At 46.6% G+C, this 13,631-nt stretch overlaps 1 protein-coding gene across 3 annotated transcripts in view; it reads left to right on the top strand.

Annotated features, from left to right (window-relative positions):
* Positions 1–13,631, top strand: part of AP3B2 (adaptor related protein complex 3 subunit beta 2) — a 73,707-nt gene that overhangs the window by 40,596 nt on the left and 19,480 nt on the right. For all 3 annotated transcript variants that reach the window (XM_053364316.1, XM_053364315.1, XM_053364317.1), the window contains exons 13-18: positions 3,921–4,053; positions 4,501–4,610; positions 4,740–4,916; positions 7,060–7,246; positions 7,889–8,007; positions 11,321–11,432. In XM_053364316.1, the coding sequence (XP_053220291.1) occupies positions 3,921–4,053; positions 4,501–4,610; positions 4,740–4,916; positions 7,060–7,246; positions 7,889–8,007; positions 11,321–11,432 (838 nt within the window). The remainder of the gene's footprint in view (positions 1–3,920; positions 4,054–4,500; positions 4,611–4,739; positions 4,917–7,059; positions 7,247–7,888; positions 8,008–11,320; positions 11,433–13,631) is intronic.

Raw genomic sequence — 13,631 nt, 5'->3', positions numbered from 1 at the left:
GGTCACCTTCAAAGGTAGCCCCACGTAGAGCACATTGCAGTAGTCCAAGCGGGAGATAACTAGAGCATGCACCACTCTGGCGAGACAGTCCGCGGGCAGACAGGGTCTCAGCCTGCGTACCAGGTGGAGTTGGTAGACAGCTGCCCTGGATACAGAATTGACCTGCGCCTCCATGGACAGCTGTGAGTCCAAAATGACTTCCAGGCTGCACACCTGGTCCTTCAGGGGCACAGTTACCCCATTCAGGACCAGGGAATCCTCCACACCAGCCCACCCCCTGTCCCCCAAAAACAGTACTTCTGTCTTGTCAGGATTCAACCTCAAACGTATTCTCACATTGCATTTGTAACCCAGTTAAGATGGAGCATTTGACTTTAAATTGGGTTTTTGTTTGAATGCCACTGAATTCATCAAGCCATATTATTGCATCCAATTTTAAAATTCAAGAATTACATTACACAAAGGCCCCATTTGTACTGTACATTAAAAAGTGATACACTGCTTTAAATGCATACTGTGGATGTGGTGTGAGAATTCATCTGATCCAGTGTATTGATTCTGGCAGTGACCAGCTAAAATCCACAAAATATTTTGTTTTTTAAACTACCCTTAAAATAATTATTAAAACCACAAATAAAATCATTAACACTTCAAAAACTAAGACAGACAACTAAATTACATGTCTTTGTAATCTTGGTGAATTAAAAAAAAACTTTCCGCTTGCATCTAAAGTGAGGGGTACCTGGCTAATGGCAACAGGCATGGAGTTCCAAATATCAATTTCTTGCAAATCTGGAAGAGCGTTGTGTGGCACTCGTAAAAGTGCAGGTTCTGCAGATCAAGGCAATGGACTAGACACACATAGGGCAAGATGCTGTCTTAAGTAAATTGGTCCCAAGCTAAGCTACAAAGGGATATATATATATAGTAAAACCTTGAACTTGGCCCAGTAACACTGACAGCTAGTGCAGCTGTTTGAGAAGAGGCATTATATGCTGGCAGAATTTCAATCCTGCCCGCATTCTGCGCTAACTGCAGCTTCCAGATCAACTTCAAGGGAAGCCCCACATAGAATGCACTGCAGTAATCCAGTCTTGAAGTTACCAGTGGCTAAACTGCTATGACCAAGGTATCCCAGTCCAGGAACAGTCACAACTGCTTTACCATCCCAAGATAAACTAGCTATGCCTTGTTGTTTGTCCCCAGCAGCCTATAATCACAGGGCAGACTGCTTCAAATCAAGAAATTTCTATTTTTCTTATCTTGGCTTAAAGGGTTGTGAATGAGGTCATTAGAAAGAGACTTTGGTGATAAGGGGACTTTGTTTTTGGCACATTAGGGAAGACTGTACAGTTTCATTAGCTGAGTCTCCTGGAAGTCACAGAAATGCGGCTTAAGGAAAGAGAAAAGGGTGGAATTCTCGGAGCTGTATCCCAGCTGTTGTGATTCCAAAGTTTATCTTAAAGACCATTAAAGGTGCCCTTAATCTAGCTGTCCTTGAACAGGGGTTGACTTCTGTTCTATTTTTGCAACTCTCTAATTTATTTGCTTTTCTTTGTTTATAGCAGGTGTGGGGGACCTTTGGCCCTCTAGGCGTTGCTGAACTACAACTCCCATCAGCTGCAGCAAGCATGGCCAGTGGCCAGGGATGACAAGAGCAACATCTGGAGAGCTTAAGGTTCCCCATGCCTGGGAGAGCAAGAGTGTGAGAGAGCACTAGAGCACAATTCATGCATGTTATAAGAAATAAAAAGCTAGATACAGACATATAGTATATAGGAGAGGAAATGAAGACAGGGGGTAGCCTGCATATTTTACAGTGACTTTTCGACCAGTATAATGCCATGTGCCTTACTGAATGGGCATTGCCAGTGTAACTGCATACCCAAAAAGAAAACTCTAAGGTCTAAGTTGCCTAGGAAACATAGGAAGACACCTTATAACAGCTCAGATAGTTTTGTCCTATTTAGTCCAGCGCTGACTGTTGTTTTTATTTATTTAATTTATACCCCACCTTTCCTTCCAAAGGAGCCCAGGGTAGCAAACAAGAAGTGATTAAACCATAAAAGAAACATTTAAAATAATGTGCAAACTTTAAAACAAATGCAGATGGGGAAAGATCTCTGCTGAAAAAGTTGTTGGGAGTGGAAGGTATCCAGTAGACACTGAAAAGGCAACAGAGATGGTGTCTGTCTAATATGCCAGGGGATAGAATTCCAAAGGCCACCTGGGACTCTAGTGACACAGATGGATCCAGGAGCTCCTCCAGACTGCAAACCTGCTTTAATGGGGAGTACGACCCCATCCACAGCTGGCAATTGACTCATTATCATGGTTTGGGAATCACCTGCCCACAGCATCTCCATCTTGCCAGGATTCAGCCCCTTAACCAGCCATCATCCAGTCCACCACTTCACACCCACTCCTGATTCAAACAGAAGTAGAACTAGGTCAGCAGCAGCATGTGGATGAGACCTCATCCTAAATCTCCTGATGACCAATCCCAGCAGCTTCATATAGATGTTAAAACAGCTCTGGTAATAAGGATGGTGCACTGCCACACCCCAAAGCACAGCTGCCAGGGGGGCAAAGGATAAGTACGTTTCCGAGCACAATTTGAAGTGTTGGTGCTGACCTTTAAAGCCCTAAACGGCCTCGGTCCAGTATATCTGAAGGAGTGTCTCCACCCCCATCATTCTACCCGGACACGGAGGTCCAGCACTGAGGGCCTTCTGGCAGTTCCCTCACTGCGAGAAGCCAAGTTACAGGGAACCAGGCAGAGGGCTTCTCGGTAGTGGCACCCGCCCTGTGGAACACCCTCCCACCAGATGTGAAAGAGAACAACTACCACCAGACTTTTAGAAGATATCTGAAGGCAGCCCTGTTTAGGGAAGCTTTTAATGTTTGATGTATTACAGTATTTTAATATTTTTTGGAAGCCGTCCAGAGTGGCTGGGGAAGCCCAGCCAGATGGGTGGGGTATAAATATTATTATTATTATTATTATTATTATTATTATTATTATTATTATTATTATTATTACCACCCAGTCCTATTCACCCTGGAGATAGGATTGGAACTACTGTGGAGGAGTGCCTCCAATACCCGCCCCTCTCAGTTGGCTCAGAAGGGTACCATGGCCAATGCTCCTCTGAGAGATCAAGCAAGAAAAAGAGGGTTGCGTTCTTCCTGTTCATCTCCCAATCAAGGTCATCCCATTCAGGCCCATTCAGGCCCATAACCCGACCTGAACCCAGAGTGAAAAGGTTCAAGAAAATCTGTTGCGTCTAAGAGCACCTGCAATTGCTACGCCACAAACTTCTTGATCACCTCCTCTGAAAAGCTGGCATTTGTGACCGGGCAGTAGTTGTCATAAGCTTTTTCAAAAGTGGTTGGATCGCCATCTTTCAGGATGGCCAGGACCACTTCCTCCCGCAAGGATGCATTGACCACACTCTGTGTCCACTCAGACATGCCCGCTTAGCAAGCTTTAATAAGCCAAGAGGTGAAGGGTTCTAGGAGACCTTTTCCTGAGTGACACGAAACTTGTGCACCTCACCAGGCCACGTCAACTGAAACGGATCCCAGGAAGTTTGCAGGTGCTGTAGTGAGCATGGATGTGGCACCGAGATTGCTATGAAGGCTAGTGGCCTTACTCGCAAAGTACTTGTAAAAAAACCCACAGCGGGCCTCCGACTGGCAGCCATGCTCTACAGTCTCAGGCTAGGGTATTCTCCCTCACCTGATGCCAGGGAGGTTCTGCATGCACAACATGAGCTTTGCCACTGAGCTATGGTCTCTCCCATTATAATTAGGGGGCATTTGGGGGCTAGCATGCAGCCCGCATGGCACAGGTCCAGCCACACCCATCTCCGCATGGACATTCCCAGACAGCTCCTTGTGTCTTTCTGTTCCTGCAGACTTACATCCGGAGCATGGACAAAGACTTCGTGGCAGCCACCATCCAGGCCATTGGCCGTTGCGCCACCAACATTGGCAAAGTGCGTGACACATGTCTCAATGGCCTTGTGCAGCTGCTGTCCAACCGAGATGGTGAGAGCCCTTTTTCAGTGCGGTATAGCTAGGAAAATAGGGGCGTGTGGTCCAGAGGGTGGTGGCTTGAAACGCAAGAGCTCCATTCTTAGTATACACGTTGGCATATAGTTTGTGAAATTTTTATTGGAGCAGAACTATGTGGAGCACTGAAGCTCTACCTTATGGCTGTGAGATGGGCTACACACCCCTGAGATTGCCCAGGGCACAGTCATGAGGTCTACAAACTTGGTTGCTTTTGTTGCTTTTAATCGGGGGCTGGAAGGCCACCTATCAGGGTTCCTGTAGGAGTGGATTTCCTGTGTCAGCAGAGGGTTGGACAACATACTCTTTGAGGTCCCTTTCAGCTCTGTGATTCTACAAAAGGAACACGGCCACTGGGGAGATGAGAGGCAGGCTGAGCCTCCTTGCATGCAGCCTTAACACTTTCCCCATCCTGTTACTTAGAGCTGGTTGTGGCCGAGTCTGTGGTTGTCATTAAGAAACTCCTGCAGATGCAGCCGTCTCAGCACAGCGAGATCATCAAGCACATGGCAAAGCTGACCGACAACATCCAGGTGGGGGCCTGAGCTGGCAGAAGATGCTCTCCTGATGTTTGGGCTCTGATGAGGAAAGGGTGGGGGGGGAGTGGGAAAGGCTGATCCGGGGATCTCAAGAGAAGACGCAGTGCTGTTTCTTCTGCATAGGTACCCATGGCTCGTGCCAGCATCTTATGGCTGATCGGCGAGTACTGTGAGCATGTGCCCAAGATTGCCCCTGATGTGCTGCGTAAGATGGCCAAGTCCTTCACCAGCGAGGAGGACATTGTGAAGCTGCAGGTCATCAACTTGGCAGCCAAGCTTTACCTGACCAACTCCAAGCAGGTAAAGATCTTTCCGAGAATTAAATAGGAGTGGCAGCTTTCCCGTTGAATGCAATTAGCAGGGTGGGTAGGATTGCTGTCTGCATGCCAAGGGCACATATTTAATATACTGTAACTGGTTACAGTATATACAGTATATGCTGTGGGTTAGAAGGTCGATGGTTGCTGATCAGAAGGTCGGTGGTTCGAATCCCCGTGACAGGGTGAGCTCCCGTTGCTCGGTCCCTGCTCCTGCCAACCTAGCAGTTTCCTGCTCCTGCCAACCTAGCAGTTCGAAAGCACGCCAAAGTGCAAGTAGATAAATAGGTACCGCTCCGGCGGGAAGGTAAACGGCGTTTCCGTACACTGCTCTGGTTCACCAGAAGCGGCTTAGTCATGCTGGCCACATGACCCAGAAGCTGTACGCCAGCTCCCTCGGCCAATAAAGCGAGATGAGCGCCGCAACCCCAGAGTCAGCCGCGACTGGACCTAATGGTCAGGGGTCCCTTTACCCTTTACCTCTGGTTTTGTGCTGAAGGTGTTAATCATCTCAAGGCAGAGGAACTTTGGACTTGGGGCTGGGGCAAATGTGGCCCTCCAAGCCTCTACTTGACCCTCCAAACTCTCCAGTGGCCCTGTTTCACATACGCGTTGAGTTTTTTGTCTTCCTGGAATCCTATAATGTCTATTGCTTGCCTGGATAGAGGACAAAGGTGTCTGAGAGAGGGAGGAAGGGTGGGTGGGCAGGCCACAGAGTCTTAAGTGACTTGGGCAATTCACCTCCCCAGAGCTGGAGATGAAGCCTGGGACTCATTTTGCCACTGTGCTTCTGAGATTCTCTAAGCACCTCTGGAGCGCGGCTCTGAAACAAGACCCAGCCAGTTAAGTTTTAACACACGTAATGTTATTTATGTATTATTTCAGAACATCTCTTTCCCACCTTTCTCGACATAAATAGATTTCCCAATTCTCTAGCGACTGAATGTGTGTGATAGAAATAATGAAAACCCACACATCCAGCAGCTGTAAAAACAGCAAGAGTGGCATTAAAATATAATTTGTGCAAAAACACAGGAAAATAATGTGGCACCAAAAAGTAGGTCCCAGGTGAGTTCCATAAGACGGGCAACCCACAATCAGTGGGGCTACAGTCAGGGGGCTGTCACCAAGAAGGTCCTACCTTTGATCTATCTGTTTCCGCTGGGGCCGTTCCTCCTCTCTCCCAGCTCCACGCAAAAGGGGGGTTGCACAAAACACAGAGCAGCAAGAACAAGAACTGAAGCTTCAGAACGGTGCTGGTTTTCAAAAGACATCCATCTTTTTTTATATAAATTGGTTTCTACACACACACACACACACACACACACACACACACACACACCACTCCTTCCAGGCAAGCAAGAAGCATTGTTCAAGTACAGGGATACATTCCAGCCAGGGAATACGCGTGAGGAGGGTGTGTCCTGGGCAGTGTTCCAAGGGCCAGTTAGAGAGGCTTGGAGGGCCACATTTGGCTTCCAGGTCTGAGATTCCCCACCCCTGAGCTCAGTTCATAGTAGACCCATTGAAATTAGTGAATCTAAGGTGGCCATGCCAATTTATTTGGACACGAAAAAACTGATCCGACTGTGTGGACTGACTTGTGTTTGTGTTGTGGGGGGAGCAAGAGGCAAAGGACATGCCCCATAGGTGCAAGAATTCACTTGAGCGCCATATTTTTAATATTCAGTTGGAACCCGCACAGAGTGGCTGGGGAAACACAGCCAGATGGGCAGGGTATAAATAATAAATTCTTCTTCTTCTTCTTCTTCTTCTTCTTCTTCTTCTTATTATTATTATTATTATTATTATTATTATTATTATAATATTCTGTTATGCCCCTATTTTATTTTAACATACTTCTTAATGCCGAAATAGGCTTCTAAGAAATTTGCAAGGTAAAAAAACCAGTCGCACCAACATTAAAATTTAAATATTCATAATTAAAATACTCAAGGAAGCAATCCCATGAATGCATCTTTTTTTAAAGCGCCCTTTTTTGCTGCAGTTCTGTATTGGTTTGTTTTCTGCCTCCGGCCTAAGAGACTGTTGGGGAGGCCACTGGCTTGCCCAACTCTTTGCCAGGGCCCAGTTCCTCTTGTGCAATGCGGTCTTCTCTGCCACAGAGCAAACTGCTGACCCAGTATGTGCTGAACCTGGCCAAGTACGACCAGAATTACGACATCCGGGACCGTGCCCGCTTCATCCGCCAGCTCATTGTGCCCACCGAGAAGAGTGGCGCCCTCAACAAGTACGCCAAGAAGCTCTTCCTGGCCCAAAAGCCCGCCCCGATCCTGGAGTCCTCTTTCAAAGGTAGAGTGAGGTGCCGTGTATAAAAGGAGGAGCCGAGGGAACAGGTAATGGCTGTGTTGCTGGTAGCACAGCAGGGAGAAATCGGTTCTCATTCAGAATTAACCTACAAGTTATATAAACAGAATTTATAGATGAATAAATGAGTAAGTTAATTTGGAATATGCAGAAAATATAAAAAATTAAGGAACCGCAGAAAGAGGGGAAGGGAAGTCGAGTTTCAAAATGTTAAAATGATTGTAAATGTATAAAATTGAAAATCATTTTTTAAAAAGAGAATTTATAGTTAGCCAACCAAGAGGGGTGTTGGGTGGTGTTGCCTAGTAACAGGCATGATCCTTGCTGAGGTAACTCATGCTCTGATTGGTTGTGTAGTTCTGTGGGAGTTTCCCCCCCCTTAGTGTAGTTGTTGAACGTCTCCATGCTATGAATTAGGCCTGTAAATAAAACGAACCCCCTCTGTTTGTTTCTCCTCGCATTTTATACTGTTTTTGACCAGTTTAAATTATTATCAGGATTTATGTTCTCTCTGGGCTCCACCTGCTTTACTCAAATCACTCTGCCTAACGAAGGGCCACGGGTAGCAGGGAGGTGGCGCTGTTGGGTGGGCCTGTGCGGATGCTGATGCTTTGCTGCTCCTTGCAGACCGTGACCACTTCCAGCTGGGCTCGCTTTCGCACCTCCTCAATGCCAAGGCCGTAGGCTACCAGGAGCTCCCGGACTGGCCCAGCGAAGCTCCTGACCCATCCGTGCGCAACGTGGAGGTATTGGCTTCCCCTCTACCTAGGAGTAATGGGAAAGCTGGCGTTTCTCTGAGAAACATTGTGAAATGGCTTGCCAGCCCTTTGCACCCGAAAGGGAGTCACCAGCCCTTGCTGACAATGGCTGCCAAGGCAATGGCCCTGCCTTCCTTACAATGGTTATAGTAGTAGTAGTGGTAGTAGTAGTACAGGTGAAACTTGAAAAATTAGAATATCATGGAAAAGTTCATTTATTTCAGTAATTCAACTTAAAAGGTGAAACTAATATATGAGACTCATGACATGCAAAGCGAGATGTGTTTCCACTTCTCAGAGGTCCAATCTTGCTCCATTTGCAATTCTTGTTTTGCATATGTCCTTGAATATTCTAATTTTCTGCGATGGTTAATTTGGGATTTTCACCAGCTGTACACCATGATCATCACAATTATAGCAAATATAGGCTTGGCATATCTTGCTTTGCATGTCATGAATCTATCTCATGTTTTAGTTTCACCTTTCAAGTTGAATTATGGAAATAAAGGAACTTTTCCATGATATGCTAATTTTTCAAGTTTCACCCGTATAACAAATCAAGGCTTGGCATATCTTGCTTTGCATGTCATGAGTCGACCTCATATATTAGTTTCAACTTTTAAGTTGAATTACTGAAATCAATGAGCTTTTCCACGATAGTCTAATTTTTCGAGTTTCACCTGTTGTAGTAGTAGTAGTACAGTTTTTCTAGAAAAAGAGGTGCCGGAATTCGCCATGAATGCCTCCTTTGTTCTCTTAGAATGGCAATGTGCCCACCTGAAAGTTCTGGCGAGTTCCAGCTGAAAAAAGTTGTTGTTGTTCCTGCTACTGCCCCAGCCACTCTGGGCGGCTCTCAACAAAATATTAAAAACACAATAAAGCACCAGCCATTGAAAACATGCCTTCAGATGTCTTCTAAAAGTCAAATAGTTGTTAATCTGTTTGACATCTGATGGGAGGGTGTTCCACAGGGAGGACCCCACCACTGTGAAGGCCCTTGAGTGTGGACCACTCTGAATGTGGACTTCCCATAGGCCAAAGGTAGGGAACCATTGGCGGCCCTCCAGAAGTTGCTGAACTGCAACTCCCATCCACCCCAGCAGGCATGGCCAATGGTGAATGGGAATTGTAGTTCAGGAACATCTGGAGGGTTCCTCACAGCTGCCACAGGCATCTGGTTGGCCATTGTGAAAACAGGATGCTCGGCTTAATGGGCCTTTAGCTTGATCCAGCTCTTGTGAATCTTACCCACACCCCTGCTTTTTCGCCCCTCCTCAGGAAGAGTCAGTCGGCCCCATAGAAAGCAACATTGGGCTGCTGGGCGAGCGGATAGAGGTGGTGTTTGCTGGTGCAGTGATGCTCTTCCCCTCTTGCTCTCATGCTGCTATTTCCTTCCTCTTCCTCCTCCTCCTCCTCCTCCAGTTTTCTTCTCTGCACTGTAGCTCTGACTGTGCGTGCAGTGTGTTCAAACTAACCTTTAATTGACCTGTTAGGACTAATGGACTGATATGCCTTTTGATCAGCTAAAGATCGCCCCTTTCAAAAACAGCAGGTGGCAAACACAATCTTAGCAAAGGTATTCTCATGTTCCCTCTCACCTGGGAGGGAATGCTTTTTCTGAGATGGTGACTTCCATGATGTGTGTGCATTTATTTATTTTTGCTGCTGAACTGTTTGGTTTTACCCCACTGCAAATCTAACCCAATTTTAAGGAATCCGTTGAACAGCTAAGCTGCATTTAACTGGGTGACAAATTGCCTTGAGGCTTTCAAACAATTCTGCCGTCGCCAGAAGTGTGAGCCAGCAGGGTCAGGTGATATATGGTCCAGTCCTGGGTGTAGATCAGCAGGGAGCGGAGGAAATCATTTCAAGGCCTTACTCAGCCATGGAACTTGCTACAGCTTCCTTCCCTTAGATGGAACCTACCTCACTGGGTTGTTGTGAGGAGAAAATAGAATCAACTCATGTTTGCTACTCTAAAGTGGAGGGAAGATAGGATGCAGAAACTCTAGGTACATGTACAGTGGTACCTCAGGTTACATACGCTTTAGGTTACATATGCTTCAGGTTACAGACTCCGCTAACCCAGAAATAGAACCTCGGGTTAAGAACTTTGCTTCAGGATGAGAACAGAAATCGTGTTCTGGCGCAGCGGCGGCAGCAGGAGGCCCCATTAGCTAAAGTGGTGCTTCAGGTTAAGAACAATTTCAGGTTAAGAACGGACCTCTGGAACAAATTAAGTACTTAACCTGAGGTACCACTGTACACATGTCTTCTTCCGGCCATCTCACCAGAGCAGGCCTTAGGGAAAGGCTATAACTTTCTGTGCAGAATGACCCAGATTTAGTCCTTGCCATTTCCTGTTAAAAGGGTCAGGTTGCAGGTTATGAGGAAGATTTTGGACAGCTGCAGTCAGTCACAGGAGATGTAGTACTTTGATCTTGGTGTAATATGCAAGTTCCTGTGTTGCACCAGAACCTGGACAGGCTGTGCTTTGCTGCAGTGATTCCCACCCGGATATTATCATCACCATCAGTTTATTGATATACCACTTTTTAGCTAAGGCCCCCGAAGCAGTGAACAGATTAAGAGAAAAGAAAAGAAAGTAAAGCTGCAGTCAATACACAAGTACTGTAAATCAATAAAGATATAAAATAGCAAAAACCCAGGTGTATCATGAACCACATTCTGTGCATTCGTGAATTGGATTTGTGCTGTCACTGCAAATGCTAGCACAAACAATAGGCTTCTCCCTGGAAACAACTGCCGTTGTGGCAAAGTTCTTGCAGTTGCTGTCCATGAGTGGGACTAGCTGGCTCAACCTGTGAATTTCCTGCCATAGAGCCATGCGCGCTTTGAGTGCATCAAGCAGGATTCCGAAAACCTTGACTCATCTTGGCTCACCCTTCTGAGGGCTGCTCCATAGAAGGCTATATTCCTACATGGATATCAATGCCACGTAGAAAGTGCACATCATATGCCATGTGCACTCCTTATGTGCAACAACTGCATGTTTCTCTGTTTCACCTTGTGCACACATGGCATTAAACAACCTGCCTTCAGTTGCAGCAAACAAGCACATTGCATGCTACAGTGTGACATTGCACACTTATTTTTTATTTTGTCTGATGCAGAAAAAAATTAACTCCCTTTGGTATGATGTGGATCTAAGTCTCTCATTCTTCTGGGCTGTTCTTTCTGGTCCCATTTCATTCACATGCAGGCCGTTTTAATGTGCTCACTTCTGTGTAGTGAAATCTCTCTCTCTCTCTCTCTCTCTTTTTCCCTCTGCTCTGGCCAGGTTCCAGAATGGACCAAGTGCACTAGCCGCGAGAAGCGGAAGGATAAAGTTGAGAAGCCCTTCTATTCTGATTCAGAGGGAGAGTCCGGGGCAACAGAATCTGCTGACAGTGGTAAGAGAAGGGGCCATTGCTCAGGGTTAGAATACTTGCTTTGCATGCAGAAGGTCCCAGTTTCAGTCTGACATATTTGAGTTTAAAAGAGATAAGATAGCAGGTGATAGGGAAGACCTGTATCTGAGACTATGAAGAGCTGGCAGTGATGAACTAGCTAAGGCATAGGCAAACTCGGCCCTCCAGATGTTTTGGGACTACAACTCCTATCATCTCTAGCTAATAGGACCAGTGGTCGGGGATGATGGGAGTTGTAGTCCCAAAACATCTGGAGGGCCGAGTTTGCCTATGCCTGAGCTAGCTAGATGAATCCATCTGATCTGCTATAAGGTAGCTTGCTGTATTCCAGGAGTTTTCACTGGTTTGTAATGGTGAAACACCACCAGCACACAAACACTAGAGGGTGCAGTTTTCTTCAGTCAAATGCAAGCACTTCCCAGACTTTAATTAATACTGTCTTGTGTGTTGCCTATCAGTGGAAGTGGGTGATCAAGCTTAAACCAGCAGCTCTGACATGCGAGAAGTTTGGAATTCTGAAATCACCACGGCTTCTGCATGTGGGCAGCACGTACCATGTTGGGCTCCACTCTTAAAGGGAAGGGACGTAGTATTGGTGTTTTGCAACTTTTTGACCTGTGGCAGGACCTTAGCCAGACCTTAGCAGACATATACGCAGAGTTCACGAAAGCAATCGGTTGCAGGCAGGATGGATGAAGAGGAACCAGTAACTTGTTACTTATAGGTGTTTATTATATACAGTGGACTTCAAGTTACTATTTACAGGAACAGAACAGAACACGGATCTTTAACTAGCTCTCTCACCACACGACTCTCACACTAACTCTTAACTCTCAACACTCTACTAACACATTCCAGTCTGTAGGCCATAAATCATTATTCCTTTGAGTGAGCTTGACCAATGAGGGAGCTGTCTCCAGGTCTCTATATCTCTAGGCAGATTTTACTCCTTTACAATGTCTTGGCTGTCAGCCAAACTCCTAATTGACTCTGTGTGAAGCTGCACGTATTCAGATTCCCAGCACGTAGTTCAGTGGTAGAGCACATGGCTTTGCAGGCAAAAGGTCGCAGGTTCAATCCCCTGCCTGAAACCCTGGAAAGCCTGCTACTTGTTCATGTGCTGAGCTACTTGAACCCAAAAGTCCAACTTGGTGTAAGGTAGACCAAGGAAGACCAAGGAAGGAGCTGGGTACCTGGGCCACTGAAGATGCAGGCCAGTTGCCAGTAGTTAGTTTGAGAATTAGCTGGATTGCCTATGGGACACAAGGATGGCCCATAGTAGTGCAGTGGTGGCTGGTCCATTAGGGCAAGTGGGGCAATGCCCCACCAATCTCAGTCTGCCCTCAGCTGGTCCCCACCTACCTATTTACAGCTAGTCCAGGGGGCGGCCCTGCCTGTCATCTTCCCCTTGCTTCATCTTGGAGGAGGACAGGAGCAAAACTAGAATTGAGTGGCTCTCCCTGTCATTAGTCCTGATGCCCTGCCTTCCAGCCACCTCACCAGTCTCAATGGGCACCAGCTACTGCTGTGGGTGTTCTAACACAAGGTGCACCCAGCTGCAATGTCTATGAGGATGTGAACGACTTCCGTGCAACAGGGAGGCAGGGTCTTTTCTGTGGCGGTGCCCCATGTTTGTGGAATTCCATCTCCTAAAACAAGACTGGGGAACCTCAGGCCTGGGAGCCAATTGCAGCCATCCAGCCATCTCTGTCTTGGGGCTCCACTCACACCCTCCCAAGTCACACCCTCCACCCTCCTCTAGTCATCTTACCTGGTCGGAATGAGTCTTTGACCTGGGCTAATATCACCTCCTTGCCTTAATGGAGGATGGAGAATGGTGTGTGTGTGTGTGGCTGCAGCTACTTTGGCCACACCCACCATGGTACAAGACCCCTGGGACATTACTCACAAGTAAATGTGGCCCTCGGGCTGAAAAAACCCAAAAGGTCAGCCTGGCATCCAGCCTGTATAGTTTTTAGGCTCCAGCTATTTGCAGTTATTTTTTAGCCAGATCTTTTGATCGGTGCCTTTATCTTGAGTTGCACCTCTTTTCCTGTGTTTTACGGTTACTGTGATGTATTTATTTATTGCATTTATACAATAAATGCCCCCCCTTTTCCTGCACAACCTGTTGCATGTGTGTTTGTAAGTGTGGGGCTCCTCCCCCTCTTTCTCTCTCTC

The sequence above is a fragment of the Podarcis raffonei genome, chromosome 14 (assembly GCF_027172205.1).
Source record: "Podarcis raffonei isolate rPodRaf1 chromosome 14, rPodRaf1.pri, whole genome shotgun sequence".
NCBI classification, from domain to species: domain Eukaryota; kingdom Metazoa; phylum Chordata; class Lepidosauria; order Squamata; family Lacertidae; genus Podarcis; species Podarcis raffonei.
This window is presented reverse-complemented; position numbering and strand designations above follow the sequence as displayed.